Source organism: Mytilus edulis, chromosome 13, assembly GCF_963676685.1.
Source record: "Mytilus edulis chromosome 13, xbMytEdul2.2, whole genome shotgun sequence".
NCBI lineage: Eukaryota > Metazoa > Mollusca > Bivalvia > Mytilida > Mytilidae > Mytilus > Mytilus edulis.
In genome coordinates, this window is record NC_092356.1 from 26,021,753 (window position 1) to 26,047,401 (window position 25,649).

General features: G+C 33.4%; 2 protein-coding genes across 2 annotated transcripts; one reads left to right on the forward strand and one right to left on the reverse strand.

Annotated features, from left to right (window-relative positions):
- Positions 1–264: 264 nt before the first annotated feature.
- On the reverse strand, positions 265–801 carry LOC139500209 (craniofacial development protein 2-like). Its single transcript, XM_071288948.1, has one exon. The coding sequence runs from the start codon at positions 799–801 to the stop codon at positions 265–267; it is 537 nt and encodes a 178-aa protein (XP_071145049.1).
- A 645-nt stretch (positions 802–1,446) lies between these two features.
- Positions 1,447–23,047, forward strand: LOC139500210 (uncharacterized). The gene is made up of 3 exons (XM_071288949.1): positions 1,447–1,567; positions 17,717–17,860; positions 22,025–23,047. The coding sequence occupies exons 1-3, from the start codon at positions 1,447–1,449 to the stop codon at positions 22,993–22,995; spliced, it is 1,236 nt and encodes a 411-aa protein (XP_071145050.1). The 3' UTR covers positions 22,996–23,047.
- The last annotated feature ends 2,602 nt before the right edge of the window (positions 23,048–25,649 follow it).

Here is a 25,649-nt window from a genome sequence, read left to right on the forward strand (position 1 = left end):
TCTGTCCATTGCCTTTTGTCATTTCTCATACTTTTTTTTACCTCCTTGTCTTTGTTTCTATACTTGACATTTAAACTGTTCTTAACTCTTTCTGATCTACTGTTGTTAGTTCTTTCCTTTAGTTGTCTTCTCTCGTCTACAAGTTTCCATGACTCATTGGAGATCCAGGGCTTATGCCCACACTCTTTGAAACCTAAGGTTTTAGTTGCTGTTTCTTTATAGCATTTTGTTACTCCTTCCCAGAATGTTTCTATGTCCTCTAGTTCATCTAAGAGTTGGAACCTGTTCGTGATCGCAGCCAATGTCTGCTCCTTTCATTGCTCTTGTGTCCAGTATTGATGTTCTGTGTTGTCTAGTAACCAGGATATGGTCTATTTGATTTTCTGTTTTCTTGTTTGGTGATATCCATGTTATCTTATGTTTGTCTTTATGTGGAAAGATTGTGCCAGTAAAAACTATGTTGTTCCTTTGACAAATATCAAGGAGGTTTTCTCCATTTTCGTTTCTTCTCCCTATTCCATGCCTTCCCATGATGTTCTCATGACCTTCATTGTTCATTCCAGCCTTTGCATTAAAGTGTCCCATTACTAAGAGGATGTCATGTTTAGGTGTTCCTGCTATGACTCTATCTAGCTGTTCTATGAAGCTTTCTTTTGTTTCATCTGTAGCATCGTTGGTCGGTGCATATACAGTGATGATACTTATTTTGATGGTTGTTGTGTGAAATCTGGCATACATTAATCTCTCAGTGATTGGCTTCCATTCAATCAGTGCCTTTTTCGCTTGGTTTGACAGCATCATTCCCACTCCTGCCTGATGTAAACCATCTTTATAATAAGACTTTACCATTTTGAAGTGTAAGCTTTCCACTGTCCAGCCATCTGACTTCATTTAAGGCCATTATTTCTATGCTGTATCTGTCCATTTCCCTCTCAACTTCTGCAGTTTTACCTGTGGCATACATAGTTCTAACATTCCAACTACCTAGAAGTATAGTATCTTTTGGTGTACACAAGGGTGTCAGCTTGTGGACTTTCCGTGGGCTTTCATCCACCAGCGTCATGTCCCTTAAACCATGTTGTGCAGCAGAGGTGTTATCCTCATGCTGATTTCTTAATGTATCTTTGGTTTCCGTAATCATCATTTTTTTACTCTGTCTGGTGATTAGCCATACGAGAAACCTACTACCTGTAGGATGGAGTTTTGTTGTCTAGGTTTTCCTTCCCATAGACGATTGACTGCCATGGCTGACGAGTTCAATCTTCCCGGCTTTTCTTTCTGGGTCTGCTCTCATAGCCTTTGATTTTCCCAAAACTAACCACAAGACAGTGGTACTATTTACCCATAGGTGGGACAAGGTTGATGAGTGCAAGGACGTGTCCACACGCCGATGGGCCTACACACTGCATCTCTAGGGCCCTTGCTGCTCCGAGATCCTCTACAATAATGCCTAGGATGCTAGATCCTAGTTACCATATGCTGTCGCGAGGAGGCATTGTAGAAGTCTTGAATAGTGTAGAGGCTATGTACTGGCAGAAAGATGTTACTGCTATTGAGAATTATTATAGTAGGTCATTAAAGTAAATAAGTGTAAATTATATAAAAAGAGTTTCAAAGTTATACTTCTTATAGTAAAATTTTTACATTAATGCACTTTGTTGTAAGTAAGATTGTATTCAAGATCTTATAAAAACCCTTTCTTTGTAATTTATATCGTGTTATTACTATATTTTATAAAGCATTTGACCACAGTGCTAAGACAAACAAGAGTGTAATATCTAAAACTTTAGATAAAGACAACAGTGGTATACCGCTGTCCAAAATTCATAAATCGATTGAGAAAAAATAAATCCGGGTTACAAACTAAAACTGAGGCAACACATCAATTATAAGAGGAGAACTACGACACAACAGAAACACAACACTACAATGTAACACACACAGAAACGAACTATAATATAACAACGACCATTTTCCTGACTTGACTTGGTACAGGACATTTTAAGAACGAAATGGTGGGTTGAACCCGGTTTTGTGGCTAGCCAAATCTCCTGCTTCGCTTTTATGGAATTTTGGATCCTCAATGCTTTTCAACTTTGTTCTTGTTTGGCTTTATAAATATTTTAATATGAGCATCCCTGTTGAGTCTTATGTAGACGAAACGCGCGTCTGGCGTACTAAATTATAATCCTGGTACCTTTGATAACTATTTACACCACTGGGTCGCTGCCACTGTTGGTGGACGTTTCGTCCCCGAGGGTATCAACATCCCAGTAGTCAACACTTCGGTGTTGACACCAATATCAATAATGTGGTCATTTTTATAAATTTCCTGTTAATAAAACTTTGAATTTTTTGAAAAACTAAGGATTTTCTTATCCCAGGCATATATTACCTTAGCCGTATTTGTCACAACTTTTAGGAATTTTGGATCCTCGATGCTCTTCAACTTTGTACTTGTTTGGCTTTACAAATGTTTTGATATGAGCGTCACTGATGAGTCTTATGAAGACGAAACGCGCGTCTGGCGTACTAAATTATAATCCTGGTACTTTTGATAACTATTTACACCACTTGGTCGATGCCACTGCTGGTGGACGTTTCGTCCCCGAGGGTATCACAAGCCCAGTTGTCAACACTTCGGTGTTGACACCAATATCAATAATGTGGTCATTTTATAAATTTCCTGTTTACAAAACTTTGAACTTTTCGAAAAACTAAGGATTTTCTTATCCCAGACATAGATTACCTTAGACGTATTTGTCACAACGTTTTGGAATTTTGGATCCTCAATGCTCTTCAACTTTGTATTTGTTTGGCTTTACAAATGTTTTGATATGAGCGTCACTGGTGAGTCTTATGAAGACGAAACGCGCGTCTGGCGTACTAAATTTTAATCCTGGTACCTTTGATAACTATTTACACCACTTGGTCGATGCCACTGCTGGTTGACGTTTCGTCCCCGAGGGTATCACCATCCCAGTAGTCAACACTTCGGTGTTGACACGAATACCAATAATGTGGTCATTTTTATAAATTTCCTGTTCACAAAACTTTGAATTTTTCGAAAAGATAAGGATTTTTTTATCCCAGGCATAGATTACCTTAGCCGTATTTGTCACAACTTTTTGGAATTTTGGATCCTCAATGCTCTTCAACTTTGTACATGTTTGGCTCTATAAATATTTTGATATGAGCGTCACTGATGAGTTTTATGTAGACGAAACGCGCGTCTGGCGTACTAAATTTTAATCCTGGTACCTTTGATAACTATTTACACCATCGGGTCGATGCCATTGTTTGTGGACGTTTCGTCCCCGAGGGTATTACCAGCCCAGTAGTCAACACTTTGGTGTTGACACGAATATCAATAATGTGGTCATTTTTATAAATTTCCTGTTCACAAAACTTTGAATTTTTCGAAAAGATAAGGATTTTTTTATCCCAGGCATAGATTACCTTAGCCGTATTTGTCACAACTTTTTGGAATTTTGGATCCTCAATGCTCTTCAACTTTGTACATGTTTGGCTCTATAAATATTTTGATATGAGCGTCACTGATGAGTTTTATGTAGACGAAACGCGCGTCTGGCGTACTAAATTTTAATCCTGGTACCTTTGATAACTATTTACACCATCGGGTCGATGCCATTGTTTGTGGACGTTTCGTCCCCGAGGGTATTACCAGCCCAGTAGTCAACACTTTGGTGTTGACACGAATATCAATAATGTGGTCATTTTTATAAATTTCCTGTTAACAAAACTTTGAATTTTTCGAAAAACTAAGGATTTTCTAATGCCAGGCATAGATTACCTAGCCGTATTTGTCACAACTTTTTGGAACTTTGGATCCTAAATGCTCTTCAACTTTGTACTTGTTTGGCTCTATAAATATTTTGATATGAGCGTCACTGATGAGTCTTATGTAGACGAAACGCGCGTCTGGCGTACTAAATTATAATTCTGGTACCTTTGATAACTATTATGGCAATGTTAAATAAAATAATAATCCAACTATGTAGCTGTTCTAGACCATATGAGTTTTTGGACTATACGCGTATGGTCATGAACATCTGAGCAATAGTCTTGTTCAATCAGATGATAATCAGTCGTACATATTAATTTGGTAAATGAGTATGACTTACAAGTTAGAATTATAATAAAATATATGTTTTACATGGTCAATATCGATCTGTCGTTACGAAACGAATAAGTCGACTTTTGAAAATTACTTCTTGAAATATCTTAGTAAATGGTGAAACAATAAGACAATTGCTCAACTCACAAGAACGCTGGACAATGAACCCTCTTTCTTTTTTTAGTTTTTTTTAATTTTCTATTCGTGATTTAATTTGATGTTACTACATTATAAACGTTTCTTAATGGCTTTGCTCATTGTTGAAGGCCATATGGTGACCTGTAGTTGCTAATTTCTGTGTCATTTTAGTCTCTTGTGGACAATTGTCTCATGGACAATCATACCACATCTTTTTTATACTTATAAGATGTTTCTAGTTAATTTGTTCGTGTGAATTTCTTTCTCCAATTCATTACATCTTACAATCACAGCAAGGTCGAATGAGCAAGAACACATCAAAAACATGAATATAAGCAGAAATAAGAAGAATTTTGTTTCTGAAATAGTAAATGAAACACTAAGAAAGCAGAAAATATTCTTTACGGACTTATATCGGCAATATTAAGGCGATTTAAATTGACGCAAGCGTATTCACCATAACAGATACACCAAGTTTAATACAATATGTGACAGATAATGGCATTCAGATAGTATAACTTGTGTCGTTTTCTGTTTAGACAATAAGCTTGGTATTCCTTTAAAGAAAGTCATAATTATTCGAAAAATACTTAAATGATATAAATACTCATATTATACGGTGCGTTAAGAGCCAAACGAATATAATACTCATATGATTCGACCCTTCGCGTATGGTCAGGCCATATGAGTATATACATACGGTCATGACCATACGCGTATAGTTCAAATACTTATATGGTCTGGAACATAGCCAATGTTCCTTACAAAAAATGTACAAAAAGTAGATAAGAACGTTTATGAGATACAAAAGTAGATTCAAGAGCAAAAGTGCAGAAATAACTATTATACAACCGATGAATACAGAAAAAAAATCTTTTATTGAAGATTATATCTAGATATTTTAATAAAACTTATTATGTAAAATATGAAATAAAAAAAATAACATTCTTTTTTAAGGCAACATTATCTTTTTCATAAATAACAATGATGAATAGCAAAGCAAGCAAATGGTGAATATAACATGTCTAAGAAAATAAACTCATCATAGATACCAGGAATGACATTTTATATTTACGCCAGACGCGCGTTTCGTCTACAAAAGACTCATCAGTGACGCTCGAATCGAATAATATTTAAAGGCCAAATTACTCTTTTATTAAAAAAAAATACCCACATCTTATAATTGTGTCTCTAATTGAGTTATGTATTGCTACTTTTAGTGCAAATTGGACATAATGGTACCTTATCATATTACAGTTAACATTGTCCATTAAATTATGTCTTCTTGGGAATCAGTTTTTGAACTGTTATAATAAGGGCATCACTCATGAGACTCTTGTAAACGAAACGCGTGCAGTGAACAAAGTAACCAGAATGGTGTCTTTGGTGATTTACTTAAAACAACATTTATAACCTCTTCTTTAAGTGAAAAAAGAGTAAACCCACAAAAACATTGAAAAATATACCAATATTCAAAAGGGAAAGTCCCATATAAAATGTCAAAATCAAAAGTTCCAACACATCAAACGAATGGATAAAAACTGTCATATTCCTGACTTGGTGCAGACATTTTCCTTTGTCGAAAATGGTGGATGAAACCTGGTTTTATAGCTAGCTAAACATCTCACTTGTATGACAGTCGCATTAAATTCCATTACATTGACAGCGATGCGTGAACAAAACAAACCGAAATAAGTTAATATGTCAAAAATTGGGTTACAGCATTCAACATTTTGTTTTTAATCTAAATCACAATAAAAACGAACAAAAATTTAACAAAGAAACACAAAATGGTATTTATCAAATCAAATGAATAGATCTGTAAAAAATATTTGGTTGTGGATACCATCTCCACGGTATCATTTTTTTTCTTATTTTACTTGTGCTATTTTTAGTGTAAAAATTCATAGAAAAGGTTAACCAGTGTGACAACAGTAAGCTAGGATACTTTGTTATACAAATAAAGCTTGAAATCAAATTAAATTATCAGAGCACAAACTATAAGACTTTTATTTAATAAACGGACTATTGGCGCTGAAAAACCAACGATACAAATTGTAGAATGAATATAGAATATTTATTATTAATAGTACAACAAGTATATGTACAAAATATGTATGTTTGGATGTTTGAAAGGCCGCAGATAAAATGTTTAAACAGTTCCAGGGAGACAAACAATCCGATAGCCAAATGATTGAAAAGAGGATATCGGTGACCCTATGATAAAATAATTGTCAAAACATCCCTCCTACGTGCAAGAGTGGACTGGACGGAGAACTCCACTCTGTTTACACAGACCTCTGAAAACAACAGTCTCTCCGTTTTTTTAAATGCAAACAACCTGAATTATGTGTACTGCGGAGATGACACCTCCCTTCTGATACCAGAAGTGGAGGGGATTGCTCTTGATGACAAGAGTGAACCCTAGGAAATTATTTAATACCCTCCACTAAAGTGCCGGTAGGATAGAGATATGTACCAGGTGGGGACAGTTCAAAGTCCATTTATTGTCTCCCTGAACTGCCAAATGAATGAGGGTCTTATAAATCCCCATACACCGCCAAACATTCTCTGCGCTCATTTATATGGTGGGAAAACCTCAGCAACACCGAGTACGAAAGTTTCAATGGCAGCCTTAATGTTATTAAAGAAAATGCCAATACCGACTTGTGACAGGTGGGAGCCGTCATGTCTAAAGAAATTTGATTCAGAGGCTTTGATGGCTGTATACCTCAAAATATATTGACCTTCGATCTTCATAAACGATCTTACGGCAAAATTTACTCTTTTTTCTTGCTATTTCTACTAACTTTGGCCTTAATGTTCCATGCCAATAGGACCTTGGTGAAATGTCTGACCATATTATTCTAATGTCAGGTGCGAAAACTTGTATTCTTAAAATTGAACATTTGATGTTCTCTATTAACTCTTTTGATTTCATAAATACTAAATCATTTGCACCTATATGTATAAATATATAATTTGGAGATGGCCACATTTATATTTCACATTGAAAAGATGAACCCAGATCTTTCCATTATCATTCCTGATGCGATTTCAAAAGGTTAGGGTTTGTAATGTTACAAAAATTAACTGACTTCCTTGGCATAGCTGACAGTTGATAACGGTAAAGCGGTGACCCGTCCAAATGCACAAATAACGATTACGACATGAAATCGTAGGATGTGCAGCTAAATATTTCTTCAATGTTAACACAGCGCAAATACTCGCGTTATCTCTGCATTTATTTATCCCAATGAACGTTGAATGACCTCTCTGATCTGTTTTACTTTTCTTAATATTAATTTTAATTGACGATCTGACAAGACCACATCCGGCAATTGTAATGCCTCGGTACTAGAATCAGATTTATTTTTTGTCGTAAATTTACTTACACGTAACATAGCGAAAAATGCCAAAATAAATGAAGATTTAAATAATAAAGATTCATAAAAAGATGAACAAATACTAGGAAGAGCGTCTGTAATCTTTCGTAGTAATGATAATGTTATCACCCTATTGTCTCTCTGTGGTTGATTACTGTGTGAACCTTCAAGCATTTTCGTACAACAAAATTCTTCGTAGTATCCTCTAAATTACGTGCCTTGTGCGAAAAGAAAATGCCACTTATATATAATCGAACTGTAGCTTGAGAAAAATGCTTCAAGGATAAATAAGCGATGAATTGTACTAACTGTTCAACAGGAGTTGGCCATACTTTATCCAGTGTATATAAAAGTTGGAATAAAGCAAGAACAGATCTCGCTCTTGAATAGCTTTTCCATGTATTTCCGGCTAACGAATCGGAAAAAAATCTACCTGATTCCTCTGTTATAGAATTCATTGGAGATGGTTTCAGTGATGCTTTTGGTGCTAAGTTCTGGAAGCGGGACCACAGATGATCTGGAATTGACTGCACTAGCTTGTTCTTTCTCCTTAGGGTCGGCCATTCTTCGTCGTTTTACCCCCTGTCCTCTAGCCGGAGTCCCTTTCTTATAATTCCCTCTTGGCATGGTAGATTGGAAAACTTTTTAAACGGCTAATGCTTCTTCGGTATAAAAAAACTAAATGTCAACAAAATGTTTGTCTGCGATGATACTCTGGCAATAATAACTAGACAGGTGAAAATTGCACAAAAAACTGAGAATATGACTACATGTGTATGTCGAAAATATTTTTTTATATATTTTTTTGTATAACAAAATGTTTGTATGAAGCTAAACAGATGCTATGTGAGAAAGTTATAACGGGCTTGACACTCTTGAGAATACAATGCACGTGATAATAATCATTCTAAACAAAAAGAGGCGTTTCTGAACGTAAGCCAGTGTAAGCAGACACTTTTGATTTATAATACAAACACATTATAATCCAAACAAAAAAAACATACACCAGTAGCCTCATTTTAAAAATTCAATTATCTGATAAACAATAATTGCTGATGTATTCGGTTCTGATTATTCTTCTTTTTTAGATGCAACAAATTTCCCATCGTTTTTTTTTTTAAATTATTTTTATTATAATTGTTTGGGTTTTTAGTTTGTTTGTGATTACAAATGTTGTCACTTCGGTTTTATCATGTATATCTATTATATAGTCATTTTATAAAATTTACTGTTTGAAAAAGTATAATTTATTCTAAATAATAAGGATGTTCTTATCCCAGGCAGAAAATCCTAGCCATATTGGGAACAACTTTTTTGGAACTTTTGTTTCATAGTGCTCTTCAATTTTGTACTTTTTTTTGAGCGTCATTGGTTGGTCTTGTGTGGACGAGGCACGCGTCTGGCGTATTAGATTTGAAACCTGGTGCCTTTTGTTAGCTATTATCCGTGTGTTTCTCTGTCCTATATGTTCTCCCATTTATTTGTATTGTAGTCCTGTCACGTAATGTTGTCATTTTAATGTTTTATTAAACATTGCTATAAAAACGTGAGGTTTGGCATGCCACAAAACCAGGTTCAACCTAACCTTTTTTCTTAAAATGTCCTGTACCAATACAGGAAAATGGCCATTGTTATATTATAGTTCGTTTCTGTGTGTGCTACATTTTAATGTTGTGTTTCTGTTTTGTCGTTATTCTCCTCTTATATTTGATGCGTTTCCCTCAGTTTGAGTTTGTAACCCGGATTTGTTTTTCTTTTCTCAATCGATTTGTGAGTTTCGAACAGCGGTATACTACTGTTTATTTGTAAAAACATTTCGGACAATTGTTTGATAAAATCCCTTTTAGTAAGCAGATGTATGATTCGAATAGCCAATCTATTTATATTCACATTTAAATATTCTGTGACTACTCCTTATTATTGTGTCAAATGAAAAAAAAACTCTAATGCTTTCATCTTTATCATACATGTTAATATATTTGGTTAAATTGCATTTACGTTATTCAGGTAACAATGTATGAAGTATTTTGGTTAAATATAAAAGATGGATTTTTTGCCTCTACCAATTAACTATCAGCATTAATTTTCACCAATTCATGTCTACGAACTAATCACAAATCAACAAGTATCTTATCCTATACGTTGTTAACGTACTATTTAATGCTAAGCAAATTTTAAATAAACAAGATTATTGTGTTTATGCATCAACTCTTTGGGGATTGATTTTTTGCAATTCTTGTTTGCTAGAATTAACTTTGAGGGGCTTGTGCATCCATTGTTACCAATGGTGCACATACTTGGCAATTAAATTAATTAAGGCATTCTGCTATTATCATGTCAGATCTCGTAAGTCCTAGTAATCTGTGACCCATTTCCCAAATTTACTATATTTGAATTATTTTTGCCTTGCACCAACGGTTTTCTATGATTAAAATGTTGATTCAATACACTTTTAGTCAAATGCAATCAATATTTCAAGAGTCGAAACGATTTCACAAAAATTCCGCATTTCAATTTCCGAAAAATCGATGTCAATAAAGCTACCTTTAAATAGATGTCATTAAAGTAAAAAATTTCGATCATATCCAAGGTAAATACATTTTTGTAACCTGGATCATTGCACAATACGACTAGTTGTATAACCAGAGGTTAAATAAGTAAATTCTTATTCAAGTTCCACTTTATATGCATATTTTTTCTTGGATTGCTAGAATAGAGATTACAACTTCACAATGGGTAAGATATTGTTATCCTTTCCCCGAATGCGAAAGGCTGTTATGAATAATTAAGATATTTTTTGTTGGTTTTTTTCCATGAATAACAAAAACTGTTTTGTTAAGAAATCAATGTTTTTGTCTTCAACACTACGTAAAGGAATATGACATTGCCTGTCATTACAGAACTTAAACAGCTTTCCTGATAGTTAAACTTGAAATTATTATTTTGTTTTTACTTTTAAGACTGGTGTGATATGCATCTCATGCGTTCGAAATACAATTGAAATCCTTTCATAAAAGAACAAGGCGATGATCGTTTATTCTTAGAGTGAGCTTTAAAGCAACGCCTTAAAAATTAATGTGCTTGAAAAAACATAATTAATAAAATGTTACAAACACGAAAATTTGATACTCTAAAAGGGGGCAGGAATTTAACATATATATATATATATATCAAAGACACAACAGATTTTTTAAACAAATTAAATGCAATACAACTGCCTTTACCAGACAACGCAATAATGTTTTGTTTAGATGTAACTAAATTATATCCAAGCGTACCAAGAAAAGAAGCACGAGAAGCATGTAAATCAGCACTAGAAAATCGAACTAACACATCAATCCCAACTGAAGATGTTCTTAAAATGATGGATTTAGTCATTGAAAATAATAATTTTAGCTTCAACGGAAAGCACTTTTTACAAACTGAAGGAACAGCTATTGGTTCCCATCTAGGCATGAATTATGCTTGCACCTACCTCGGACAATGGGAAGAAAATTTATTTCAAAACAGCAATTTACAACCATTTTCATATTGGAGATATGTTGATGACATCTGGGGGATATGGGAACATGGTTTAGATGAATTAAAAAAATTTCACGAAATGTCAAACAGTTTGCATCCGCGAATTAAAACAGAAATGCGTTACTCAACTGAAAAAAATGAATTTCTTGATGTGTTTGTACACATAGAAAACGGACAATTTAAAACAGATCTTTATACAAAATCAACAGATAAACACCAATACTTACATGTGTCGTCAAGCCATCCAAACTCTGTAAAAAATGCTATACCATATGGACTCGGCATTCGTGTCAAAAGAATTTGCTCAACAGAAGAAGATTACAAAACAAGAAGAGAAGAAATAAAAACGCACCTAAAAGAACGTGGATACAATAACTCGTCCACTGAAGTTCAATTGAAGAAAGTCGACAAATTAAACCGAGAAGATCTATTAAAGTACAAACAGAAGAAAGAAAACAACAGGGTACCTTTAGTAATTACTTTTTCCAATGCGCTTCCAAATGTACATTCCATTCTTAGAAAAAATCTTAAAATTCTCCATCAATCCGAAAGACTAAAGAAAATATTTCCCGATCCGCCTATCGTGGCATTTAAACGTGATAACAACATAAAAGACATCTTAGTACACAAAAAGCATAATTTATTATTTTATAAGCAAACTAATGGATGTGGACCATGTGGTAAACAATGTGCACTATGCTCACATTTAAATGAAACCAAGGTATTTTGTGACAACACCGGCAAAGAATATACCATTCAGGGACAAATAAATTGTAAAACCGTAGGCGTGATATATGCGATTAATTGTACAAAATGTGAAAAAGTTATATATGTAGGACAAACGGGTGATACACTATATCAACGAATGCTATTGAACTTTTCAAAAATACGAACAAAGAAAACAGAAGATCCAGTAGCCAACCATTTCATTCAGAACAATCATTCAATAACAAATTTAAAAGTTACCGCCATAGAAAGAGTATTTGGGACAGAAACTTACAGAAAAACTAAAGAAGCCTTTTGGATAAAAAAATTAAAAACTCTAGAACCTGAAGGACTCAACACAATGTATGAACGATGATAAATATATTTATATTGAAAAAGCGAAAAACGCGGCAAATGAACGTCATAAAAGTTATTATAACGTAATGTATCCAAGTGATGTAATTGTTGTTTCAATGTTGTAATTTATTCCAATGAAGAAGGCCGTAATGGCCGAAACGTATGGGAATTTGTTTTATAGTTTTTATATATATATATATTTATATACAACTCGTCTAAACATCAACCCAACAATGTTAGATCTGTAAATTTGCTTTCGCAAATTTTTAGTTCTTCCCTCGCCGGGATATATATATATATATATATAAGTACGTCTGAGTCAGTGACAACCCTACAACAGATGTATCCATCGGATCGCCATCAATGATGGTGATACATGGCTGTGTACATAATGTATATACAACTCGTCTAAACATCAACCCAACAATGTTAGATCTGTAAATTTGCTTTCGCAAATTTTTGGTTCTTCCCTCGCCGGGAAGAGAGCCCAGGTGGTCGTGTGGTCTAGCGGGACGGCTGCAGTGCAGGCGATTTGGTGTCACGATATCACAGTAGCATGGGTTCGAATCCCGGCGAGGGAAGAACCAAAAATTTGCGAAAGCAAATTTACAGATCTAACATTGTTGGGTTGATGTTTAGACGAGTTGTATATATATATATATATATATATAACAGATGTGTCCATCGGATCGCCATCAATGATGGTGATACATGGCTGTGTACATAATGTATATACAACTCGTCTAAACATCAACCCAACAATGTTAGATCTGTAAATTTGCTTTCGCAAATTTTTGGTTCTTCCCTCGCCGGGATTCGAACCCATGCTACTGTGATATCGTGACACCAAATCGCCTGCACTGCAGCCGTCCTGCTAACATTGTTGGGTTGATGTTTAGACGAGTTGTATATACATTATGTACACAGCCATGTATCACCATCATTGATGGCGATCCGATGGACACATCTGTTGTAGGGTTGTCACTGACTCAGACGTACTTATGAATATAATTATTTTCTGTGACTGTATCTTACATTAATTTGTAGGATCCTTTACTATAGATAATTTAGCTGATCTGTAACAATAACATCTTCATGCCTTATATATATCATGTACTGCAGTACGCCGCTAGATTAAAACTGACGTGGAAAGGTAACACACGGCCAGCGAAAGCTCTATTTTTAAGAGCCCAGGTGGTCGTGTGGTCTAGCGGGACGGCTGCAGTGCAGGCGATTTGGTGTCACGATATCACAGTAGCATGGGTTCGAATCCCGGCGAGGGAAGAACCAAAAATTTGCGAAAGCAAATTTACAGATCTAACATTGTTGGGTTGATGTTTAGACGAGTTATATATATATATATATATATATCCATGAGTTGCAACACATGCTTAATTTTGGGCCCAAAAAGATCATTTTCATTTGTGAAAACCATATGTTTCCTGCATTTTGTGTCGCAGACTATTCATGTTCACACAAGCTACTTATATACCTTACCAGTCATTGCAATTCATTTTCTAAGTCCTCCTGTCATACTTTCAGCAACAAATAAAATGGTTGTCCATTGAAAAGTAAGTGCAGTTTATTCAACTTTTTAGTTAAAAAAAAATCGAAAACGAGAAACTGCATACACTGAGTTTATCATCTATTTTTTGACATATAAATTATCAAATATCATTTCTTAACATGTTCCGTTTTCAAATTTTTACCAAAGCTATCGTCCTTGAACTTCCTTGTATTTTTTTGTTTATTCATATGATTTACCTATATATATATATATATTCATTGCTCAATGACTTTGATATTTCTTCTATTGTAGATTCATTTTTTTTTCGTGAGTACCAATTTTCCTGGATTGAGGAAAACCGTCATTTTCGTGGATATTTCATTTCGTTGTTTTTACAAAGTCTGCATGCAATTCTTTAGAAAACTTTATTAAACATTTTAATTCGTGGTTCTCTTGTACCCCAAAAAAATATCATCAAAAATTGGTTTCCGAGGAATAATCATGAATAATATAAATCTTAAAGATTCCATGTCTTCTGTCTGATGATATTATTTTTTTATCCGATTACACATCCTAGCACGTATGTCGCTTTTAACTGAATACGGATATTCGAATAGTACATGTTTATAAGAATGCTACCTTTGGTTTGCAGCATACATTTTCTCGATTCTAACAGTGTTAATACATCTAAAGATTAATCTGTCAAAACACTTCTAAATTTTAAAAATGTATTTGAATGCAATCAAACTTTTTAACTTTTCTACATTGGCTAAAGGTATAGAGGGAGGGTTGAAATCTCACAAAACATGTTTAAACCCGCCGCATGTTTGCGCCTGTCCCAAGTCAGGAGCATCTGCCTTTTGTTAGTTTTCTTTTATATATTTCGGAGTTTAGTATGACGTCCATTATCACTGAACTAGAACATATTTTTATTTAGAGTCCAGCTGAAGCACGCCTCCTGGTGCTAATTTTTCAAGCTGTTTTGAAGGCCTATTGGTGGCCTTCGGCTGTTTTCTGCTCTTTGCTCGGATTGTTGTCTCTTTGACACATTCCCTTTTTCCATTCGTAATTTTAATGATCTTTTGTACACAAAGACATACACAAATGTACAGTTCAACTACTGTAAACCAACTTATTTGTGCGGATACTGTATTTTGCGTTAAGCACTTTCTATCCCATTTCGCGTCAACTTACTTTCGCGATTCTTAATTTTTATTGGATGTAGAATAGTTATCAAAGGTACCAAGATTATAATTTGAAAAACACGAATACCAGACTAAGATTTGTACGCGAAACACGTCTTGCGTCTTCGAAACTCTCATCAGTGATGCATACAAAAAAGGTTGAAAAGCCATATAGCGTATGAAGAAGAATATCCTTGTCTATCCAATATTCCGACAGGTTTTGCGCTGCGATAATCTATTCATGGGGTAGAAAATCATGATGATCTTGCCCTGCTTATAGATGCATCGATGAGATTAAAAAGAACGTAAAAACTTCAGTCGACAGTAGCTAGATCCATAGAAGATTTCTTTTTATAAAACAGTTCTTCAGAGGATACCAAGAATATATAGGAAGTTGTGGTATGAGTGCCAATGAGACAACTCTCCATCCAAGTAACAATTTATAAAAGTAAACCATTATAGGTCAAGGTACGGCATTCAACGCGGAGCCTTGGCTCACACCGAACAGCAAGCTATAAAGGGCCCCAAAAAATACTAGTATAAAACCATTCTAGCGGGAAAACCAACGATCTAATATAAGACCTTGTTGATAAATATTCCGCATTAACTTCATTCGACTGACGTAAAACAAAATGTTTCATTTTCAGTAAAAGCTTTATTAAGAAGATTGATGTATTTGTTTCAGCTCACTTATAACAGGGTGTACATGAAAACAACACAATCATGTTATTAACTTTGAGGTGTTCAAATAATTTAAATCACAGACACAATGAAGAAATTATAGATAACATTATACTTGCCGCTTTTTGTTCATTATGTTTCATCATGCAATAGAGTGCATAACCCTTTACGTTTATTATATCCCTTTAAACCTTTCAGATATAGCATTTATGTGCATACAATAAAGTTTCATATATTTATGCAGAGCCTAGATAAATTCAAAAGAAATATCGTATTACAATGATTTTCTGAAAATCGTATTACAACTATTTTCTGAAAATCGTAGTAAGTTTTAAATATCTTGAAATAGACATTCTTAATTCATTGCTGTTATAGGATTTATTTTAATATGGGTAAGTTATTGCTAGCATTAAACTAGATTGATGAATAAATGCACTTATACTGATTTGCTTATTACGTTATTACCATTATTAACGAGAGTGTGTTCTACAGAATGTATTTAATAAAGAGATTGATACTTATTTTAATGTATAAACGATCTAGAACCATGTTATACTCCTTTTCATGTTACTTGTAAATTTTGAATAAAATCAATTTATTTTTGACAAAATATTTCTACATGGTATATAGAGAACAGGTAATAGTGGTTTATTCGAGAATCTGTTTGATTATACAGATAGCAATAATATATATATATTTGAAAGTTAAACTAGCCATACTTCATTTTGAAAAAAAGTAAAAGACAATGTGTGATTCCTTATGACACGATTGCTATTTTCTCTACTAGTAAAGGTTAGCTAACAGTGGTATAAGCTTCGATTTCAACAGAATAAATTGAACAAAAATTAAGAATATGACTTTGTCAGATTAAAAAAACGGACTATTGAGTAGTAATTTGTTATTAGAAATTGTTTTGGTTTAATATTGTCAAAACATCCCAATAACTTCGCGGATACATCTTTGTCATGAAAGCCACAGTATTGACCCAGGTGTATGCGACCTATAATATGACCTCATTTTGGAGAATACGGCATGTGCTCATCATATTCAGATAATTGGAATAAAATATTTGCTGAAAATGAAGGAATAAACATAAACCGAATTCGCTGACTATTTCAAATCCCATTAAAAAAACAATTTTATATATAGCAATTTCACTATTCAACTTGCTATATGTTTACATTTATGCATAGTTGATGTTTCCGATTAAAACAATAACATTATCATACTAAAATTGAGAATGAAAATGGGGAATGTTCGGTACTGACATGATTAAACAAACTTTACTAAAATTGTCCGTTTATAAATTTTGAAATTATTATGAAACTAAGGTTTCAACTCCCTCAGGCAAAGTTGGCTTTAGATGAATTTGGCTATTTATTTTAGGTATTTTTAACATATAGCTCCTCAACAATTTTCGGTACTTATACATCTTCGGATTTCAAATGTTTGGCTTGAGCGTTCCTGATGAAGGTAAATCCAGAAAAGCGCTTCGGACGCAATAAATTATTAAACGTGTTGTTTTATATTTTTACATCACTGGGTCGATACCTCTGCTGGTGGACTATCAGTCCCCGAGGGTATCATCAGCTCAGTAGTCAGTGCTTCGGTACTGACATGATTAAACAAACTTTACTAAAATTGTCCGTTTATAAATTTTGAAATTATTATGAAACTAAGGTTTCAACTCCCTCAGGCAAAGTTGGCTTTAGATGAATTTGGCTATTTATTTTAGGTATTTTTAACATATAGCTCCTCAACAATTTTCGGTACTTATACATCTTCGGATTTCAAATGTTTGGCTTGAGCGTTCCTGATGAAGGTAAATCCAGAAAAGCGCTTCGGACGCAATAAATTATTAAACGTGTTGTTTTATATTTTTTCAAAGAGACAACAACCCGACCATAGAGAAGACAACAACAGAAGGTCACCAACAGGTCTTCAGTGTCTCTTTACGATCAATTTTGATAATGGTGTATGCGAACATGAGTTAGTGTGTAGCTCACATACATTGTATCACGTATTTCGTATGATGCATACTACGAAAAAAAACTTGCATGCAAAGTTTTCAAAGTACTGCTCTTGTTCATTTTTTCAGGTACAGGTACTTCTAAGATAAGGCACAAGGATAAATTGTGTGAGAACGAAGGAAGAAATCACAACGACAATGTAACTAAACAATTGATGACAGATGGTGATAATCACTCCGGGGAACTATCTTCACCTATTAATAAGACGCCAGGTAAGATTGTCAACAGTGGCTCAGCCGTCTTCTGTCTTTCGTGCTTTAATCAGACGAACGTGTATATTAAAAATGTCAATTTAACTCATAGGTCGAATATATTTTGGTGTCTTTTGTTGTTGTTGGTTTTTAATGTTAATTTTGCTTCATTTTGTTATTTGTTGTTGTTTTCCGTTGCTTTGTTTTCTAAATTTTATTCTGTAATCACATAATCATAACGCATATCCTTTTATATATGTTACAGGGAATTTGTAAAATCAGGGATTTTGTAAAATCACTGGACTAATCAGTGATTGTGTAAAATCACTAAAAGTTTCAGTGGTTTTGTAAAATCCCTGAAAATGTTAGGGATTTTACAAAATCACTGAAAATAGAGCTAGGGATTTCGTAAAATCCCTGATTGCAATAAAGTATAACATGCTATTAGACATGTGTTTTTCTTAATATAAAGATAGACCAAATGAATGATCACTCTGAATTTGCTTATTTTTGCAAGACAAGTTTGGGTGACATCCCTACCACTATAAGCTATTGATATGTGAATTTTCTTAACAATGCTGTACATGTCTTCAAGACATACATAATATTTTTAAAACATATCTGATGAATATTGTTTTTAACAATTTTTTCAAATCTCCACATTGAAAAACTTCATACCTTCATTTGTCAACAAAATATTTACCGTATTTGGATTAAAAGAGTTGTGATAGAATACATGTGTCTAATAAATGACCAAAGTAGGTAAAACTTTGTTTATTTTTGCTTGGTTAGATTAACCTATTTATAAACATGCAAGTACAAAACAAAGTATCATTACCAATATTTTCTGTTGTCTTTTTTTATTATTATTTTGTGAATATAAATGTTATTTTGTGGGCAGCAAATTAATAATACAACACTTTTTTGCTTTTTAAATATCAATTTTCATGCAGCAATCAGATGCTCTTGAAATATGCATGTAATATTTGCCACTGGATCTAATGACAGCAATCAACCTAATGTTCAGTTTTTATATTTGATTTAAAAAAAATGATATAATTGGTTTTATTTTCTACAGTAATTATACAGAAAAACTATAATAAACAGTAACTTTCTTTCAAACACGGTAGTGATAAGAGCTTGTTTTGTCTTTTTTCTGTGGCTCATTGACAAAATATTCCAAAATGTTTATCATATTTTCCCTGGTTCCATATGTTGCACTTTAATTTTACCTCAATTATTTGAAGTAATTTTTGTGTGTATGTTTGCTCTTGATTTCAAGACATTTGTGTCTGAGCCATTGTTCTACAGTATGTTAGTTGTTTTGTGCTTGAAAACTGCTCACTTAATTTTAAAAGAAAGACTAGATTAACCTCAAACTTATTGAGTGCTACTGTTGTAGTCTTTTTTCACAGAAATTCTTAATAAAAATGAATGAATGTATTTTACAAATTCCCTGAATTTAATTAGTGTATCTGTAAAAACGATCTTAATTATTTCAGGGATTTTGTAAAATCACTAGTCAAAATCAGGGATTTTATAAAATCACTAATCAGTTCAGTGATTTTATAAATTTCCTGAAATTTCAGTGATTTTACAAAATCACTGATTCCACAAATTCCCTGTAACATATATACTTTACAAAGTTATACAAAATCAGTTCAATATACAGTTAATCGTGGTAAACTCATTCCATTCACTAATTAATGTACATATTTTTTTTTTAAATCAGCACTCGACCAGTTGTTTTCCAGTCCTTTCAAAAACTTTATTATGCTTCGGCCCAGCTGTCACTAACTGGTTTATTTGTTTTCAGATTTATTTCCTGTTAATGCATGGTAAGGACTGGGAGTTCCACATCTAGGTTTCATTTTGCATACAGGTTATGCTGTCAATATACGTTCTATGTCGTCTAATTAGGTTGTTGTACATTCGTTTGATGTTTTTGAGCTTATAATTTTGCCAATTGATTAGGGACTTTCCTTTTTTTACATTTTCTTATGAGCTCAATATTTTTGTAATTTACCTTTTTACATTTATGTTTTTTTTTTTAAGTATTGTAATATATATTTATTAACAATTGAATAACTAGAAAACAATTAAGATAAATAAACATATGCTAAAATTGGACATACACTTCAATCACTGACATAAAATATTTAATGTCAAATTATTTTATACACTGAATCAGCACAAAAACATAGTACTTATAGTTCTACATAGTTAGACTTGGGTTGGAATTATACACCAAACTGCCATTTTTCCGTCATTACATCTGACATCTTTCCATTTCTATGTAGAAACATTCCAGCAGGGCCTACATACGGAGTATACATCTTCCAGTTGATACGATATTTAAGGGCTTGTATTTCATACCATGATTTCCTTGATACAGGATTGCTACTCAGAAGTATGCATTTGTGTATGTATAGACAATGACCCGACCAGACCCGAAGGGCAGAAAGTAGAAAGTAAAATTAAAAATCTTACTAGCAACGGTGGAGAAATGCAGCAGGATTTAACACGTTTTTTGAGATCTCATCCCTCCCCATATACCTCTAGCCAATGTAGAAAATACAAGCGCACAGCAATACGCACAGTAAAACTCAGTTTAAAAAAAGTCTGACTCCGATGTCAGAATAGGTAACAAAAGAAACTAAACAAAATGACAATGATACATAAATTAACAAAGGATGTCTAGCAGTTACTGACATTCCAGTCCAGACCTCAATTAAACTGATTGAAAGATTATGTCTTCATCATATGAATATCAAGCAAAATCCCTCCTGTTAGGGGTTTAGTATCATACCATCATAAAATATATGAGAATAAAATTGAGAATGGAAATGGGGAATGTGCCAAAGAGACAACAACCCGACCATAGAAAAAAACAACAGCAGAAGGTCACCAACAGGTCTTCAATGTAGCGAGAATTTCCCGCACATGGAGGCGTCCTTCAACTGGCCCCTAAACAAATATATACTAGTTCAGTGATAATAAACGCCATACTAATTTCCAAATTGTACACAAGAAACTAAAATTAAAATAATACAAGACTAACAAAGACCAGAGGCTCCTGACTTGGGACAGGCGCAAAAATGCGGCGGGGTTAAACATGTTTGTGAGATCTCAAACCTTCCCCTATACCTCTAGCCAATGTAGAAAAGTAAACGCATAACAATACGCACGTTAAAATTCAGTTCAAGAGAAGTCCGAGTCTGAAGAACATAACCCGGATAGTACCAACAACTAGTTTTAGCATAAATGTGTTTATTTCCGATGCAAAGACCATATAAGACAATATGTTTTGCGACATTTGCAACCACTGTATCGAGGCCACTGGTGGAGGGTATCACCAGCCCAGTAGTTAGCACTTCTGTGTTGACTTGAGTTATCCTTGATATGTTCATAATTATAAATTAACTTTTAACAAAACTTTGAATTTTTGAAAAACGAAGGCTTTTCTACCTCAGAAATAGATTACTTTAGCTGTATTTGGCAAAACTTTTAGGCATGTTTGGTCCTCAATGCTCTTCAACTTTATTTGGCCTGTTAAACATTTGTGGATTCGAGCGTCACTGATGAGTCTTTTTTTAGACGAAACGCGCGTCTGGCGTAAACATTAAATTTTGATCCTAGTATCTATGATTAGTTTATTTTCTTAGGCTACTGGTGACTTCCAATACTGTATCAGATTATTTTTTACTGAAATAATAAATCAATTAAAAGGCTTAATATAAACAAAACTTTTTAACTAGCTAACTATTTTTTTATGTATATAAACAGCAAAAGCACTACAAATTTATCATGAACACAAATTTTAGATTATGTTATAGTAATCAGAAGAAATAAAAAAAGTAATCAGGATTACATGGTGTTTTGAAAAGTAATTGATTAAATTAAATTGCATGTAATCAGATTGACTGCCGAAAAATGATTACAAGTATTATTACCCCAAGCCTGTTCTAGTAATAGAGTTTAGTCATATTTAATTGCCATCCCTAGTCACACCAGGAAGATGTTGTTAACAACTAGATATTAAACCATGTTTCCAGATTTATAGCACTTACCAGAAATAAACACGCTTTTAAAATATTTTTCTTAATATATTGCATACATTATTATCTTAATCTTTATTGCAATGTGTTCATGTGTAATCAAATCATTTCTGATATGTGTTTGCAGAAACTATCACTTTAGATGACGAGAAAGAACGCAAACATAAAAGGCAAGGTGGAAAAAAGAAAAAAAAGTATTTGAACGCCATAGCAAACCAAGCAAGTGGAACGGATACCTACAACATCGAAGATGTCAGCGCAAACGACATTTTTGACTTTGTCATCAAAACCTTTGAAAATGGCTGCACATTTGAAGATTTTTTATTGCAATGTAACCTTTTCTCGTCTTCAGTAGATATTCCAAGGTGGTTCGAAAAACATTTGACGCAGTTTCATATTTTCAACAATAAGGAAAAGATAGAATACATATTACCATATGTAAAGACCGCCGACATTTGTTCTGGTTATAATAATACTCGATATCCTGGTAAATGTGGTTATGGTGTCAACTGTCACTTCTTTCACGTTTGTCGTCGGTTTGTCAAAAACAAATACTGCAATTACAAAGGTTGCAGGCTCGCTCATGATTTTAAAAATCCACACAATAGTCGACTCGTAACACAATTTGGATTAGAGAATTTTAGCGAGAAACAAATTAAAACGGTACTTAATAATCACTCCCCATCCATCTGTAGGGACTATAATTTTCGTAAAAAATGCAAAGTTGGAAAGAAAAAATGTATCCATTTACATTTATGTGGCTCATATAAATTCGGAAAATGTGAAGAAAAATGCAAACACAACCAAACTCATAAACTCAATAATAATCATAACAAATGGGTACTCCAAGCATTTAAGATGACGAACTGGCCAGCAGAAAAAGTCTTGAAAAACATCTACGTTCCACCTAGAAGAGTTCCCAGTTATCCGAGAAATGCTAAAGGTAACTCGGACCATTACAAATGCATTGACGACGATGATGACGATCTATACAAAGGTAGCGATTTTATTGACTTGGATGAGAATAATTTTGCGCCAAGGGCTGATATTAGTGATAGCAACTCGGATGAAGACGAATCGGATAAACTGTCTATTTGACGATGATTTTGTGAATTTATTGATGTTATTTCTTCATTTACAGAAAAAAAAAATAGCCATTCCGTATAATTTAATGTCTAAATTCTATTTTGATGGTCAGATGACAAAATAATGCCTATGAGCTGATAGACAAAACAGTGTCAGCCAATCATAATTCACGTTACATTCAAAATAAGATTATAAGGAACTGTTCTGTGTATGTTTGTATACTATAAAAATCCTTGTTGTCAACGAACAAATGTTTGTTCTGTTATTCATTTGAGCTTATTACTTTTGTTATTTCAGATTAATATTTTGTTTCCTTTTTGCTCTTGTAGTTCGTTTACTGTTGCAGTGCTTATGTATCATTGTCTTTCAAATATTTGTGTTTGAGCGTCCCAGATGACGTTTAATCTAAAAAGTGGTTCGTACTCCTGATATTGATAAAGTGTTATCATTGATTTTCCCAGGCGCAGATCCAGTCATTTTAATAGGGGGGCTCCCAACCCAGGAAAAAGGGTGGGTTCCAACCACATGTCCCCATTCAAATGCATTGATCGTCCAAAAAATGGGGGTTCCATATAAGATATAAGAAGATGTGGTATGAATGCAAACGAGACAACTAACTCTCCAACGATGTCACAAGTTGTAAAAGTAAACTAATATAGATCAAAGTACCACGTTGTATCTTTGCCATCTTTTTGTCAACTTTTTATTTCTTTAGTTTTGGAACGTCATGATTTTATCAAATTAATAAAATGGTCAAAACAATTACTTGTTAGCAATAGGTGTGTCCAGTTAGATTAATATCGACAGTTTAATATATAATACATGTTAATTTTTTATTTTATCATGTTACACTATAAAGTTTAACACACATACACAAAGTTCTAATTCATGTAGCTTTGAATCCCAAATGTAATTTTCGCAAATTTGTATACGGAAGTTATGAATTGAAACTTTTCCGGTTCATCATTCGTAAAATTACACATTGACTTTTTCAGTAATCTTCCGAATAGTTTCCAACTAGAACACTGTGTCTAAACCACACCGGCAAAATTTGTTCGGACTCGATGGTATCTAACATCCGGCACAATGACGGAACATTAATAGACAGAAGAAAGCTAGGTTTCTCCTTATTTTCTTATTTTTTTATGATATCGAAGAATATAAATACACATACAACTATTTTCTATTGTGATATGCAATATTTTCTACAACCGTTCTATATTAATGGAAAAATAAGTAAAAATGCACGGCAAAATGACGATTTGAGTGAACCTTGCCTCGAAATTGTTTAATTTCTCTTTAAATTGTTCACATTGTACGGAAAGAAAGGTACGGGAAGATATATATTGACACGGAGATTGCAAATTTAGTTATTATGAGCATCTCAATAATTGTAACTCTGTGTATGGAACGAAAGAAATGGGTCATGTCAAAATGGAACTGGCCGGTTTCGTCAATGTATACAACCCGGTTTCGTCGCAGATTTCAAAATGCATAACCCGGTTTGGTCAAATAAAAAAAATCATAATCGCATTACATTATAATTGATTATTTAACTTCAGCGTTCAAAATGAGTTTTGTGGGTCGTTCGAAAACAAGTTCGTTCACCGGACAGCGGCTTATTATTTATATGAGTCTCAGATTCAAATAAATAATAAGCAAATTCCTACTCTTATAGAACACAAATATTTTAATTTTACTTTGCATTCCGAACTTTTTTAACAGCATATTGAGATTAAAGCTCTCTAAATATGCGTTTTCTATATGAGTTATGGGAAAATATGTTGAACATGTTTAAACTTGAAATTAAAGTTTACGGTCTTAAAAATCGAAACACACAATTGATATGTGATTTTCTCGCACAAAAGAATGGACACCTTTATAAGTAATCTAATCATTCCATGTATGTAATCTTTTCTACCATCGTTAAAAATAAATCTTCTTAAGGATAAACGTTGATAATAAGACAAATGTATATGCATGCATAATCGACATAGAAAATGAATGTAGGATTACAACTACCATGCATTAAAATAAAATTTATTTATCACTAATTGTAACTATACTGCTATGTACAAATTAGTATAATAGTCTCAGGTCATCGATAAAATTCAATAATAATTATTTTGTTAACATTATTAAAAAAACCGAGTCTGTACTGTCGCCATTGTGTTATGATGATCGTACACTGACGTTGGTCAATATATTTTGACAATATATACGGACAGACGGATTCAGTTTATTTCAAAGTGGGCGTATTTCGTACAACCTTTAAATACCGCCGAGCGTAGCGAGTCGAACAAAATTTTGATTATTTTTTGCTTTACAAAATCGTTAAATACAGGAATCAATATAGTTTTGGCAACCGAAGGTGGGGTCGGGGCGTGCAACCTATACGTCATCTAGATTCGCCACTTATCTTATAAAGTGTATACCGAATTAAAATATTGTAAGAAATGAGAAAACAGGGACACCCGGGAAATCGGATTATGTGAGTTGGATTATGTTTATTATAATAAATGCCGAATATCAAGTTCTTTTTATCGATTTCTATACATTTTTCTCAAACATATATAAAAGTTATATAGGAAAATGATAAGGCAGACAAATATACAAATAAATCGACTTGGCCGATATCCTAATAAAACTTATTGACCTTTAATTAC

What these genes read in the sequence shown, in the direction of transcription:
- LOC139500209 (XM_071288948.1), bottom strand. Translation starts at nt 801, where the DNA reads ATGATGCTGTCAAACCAAGCGAAAAAGGCACTGATTGAATGGAAGCCA.
- LOC139500210 (XM_071288949.1), top strand. Translation starts at nt 1,447, where the DNA reads ATGCCTAGGATGCTAGATCCTAGTTACCATATGCTGTCGCGAGGAGGC. An exon ending in TGCTATTGAGAATTATTATA is followed by an intron (nt 1,568 to 17,716) that starts GTAGGTCATTAA and finishes TCATTTTTTCAG; the next exon opens with GTACAGGTACTTCTAAGATA. An exon ending in ACCTATTAATAAGACGCCAG is followed by an intron (nt 17,861 to 22,024) that starts GTAAGATTGTCA and finishes ATGTGTTTGCAG; the next exon opens with AAACTATCACTTTAGATGAC.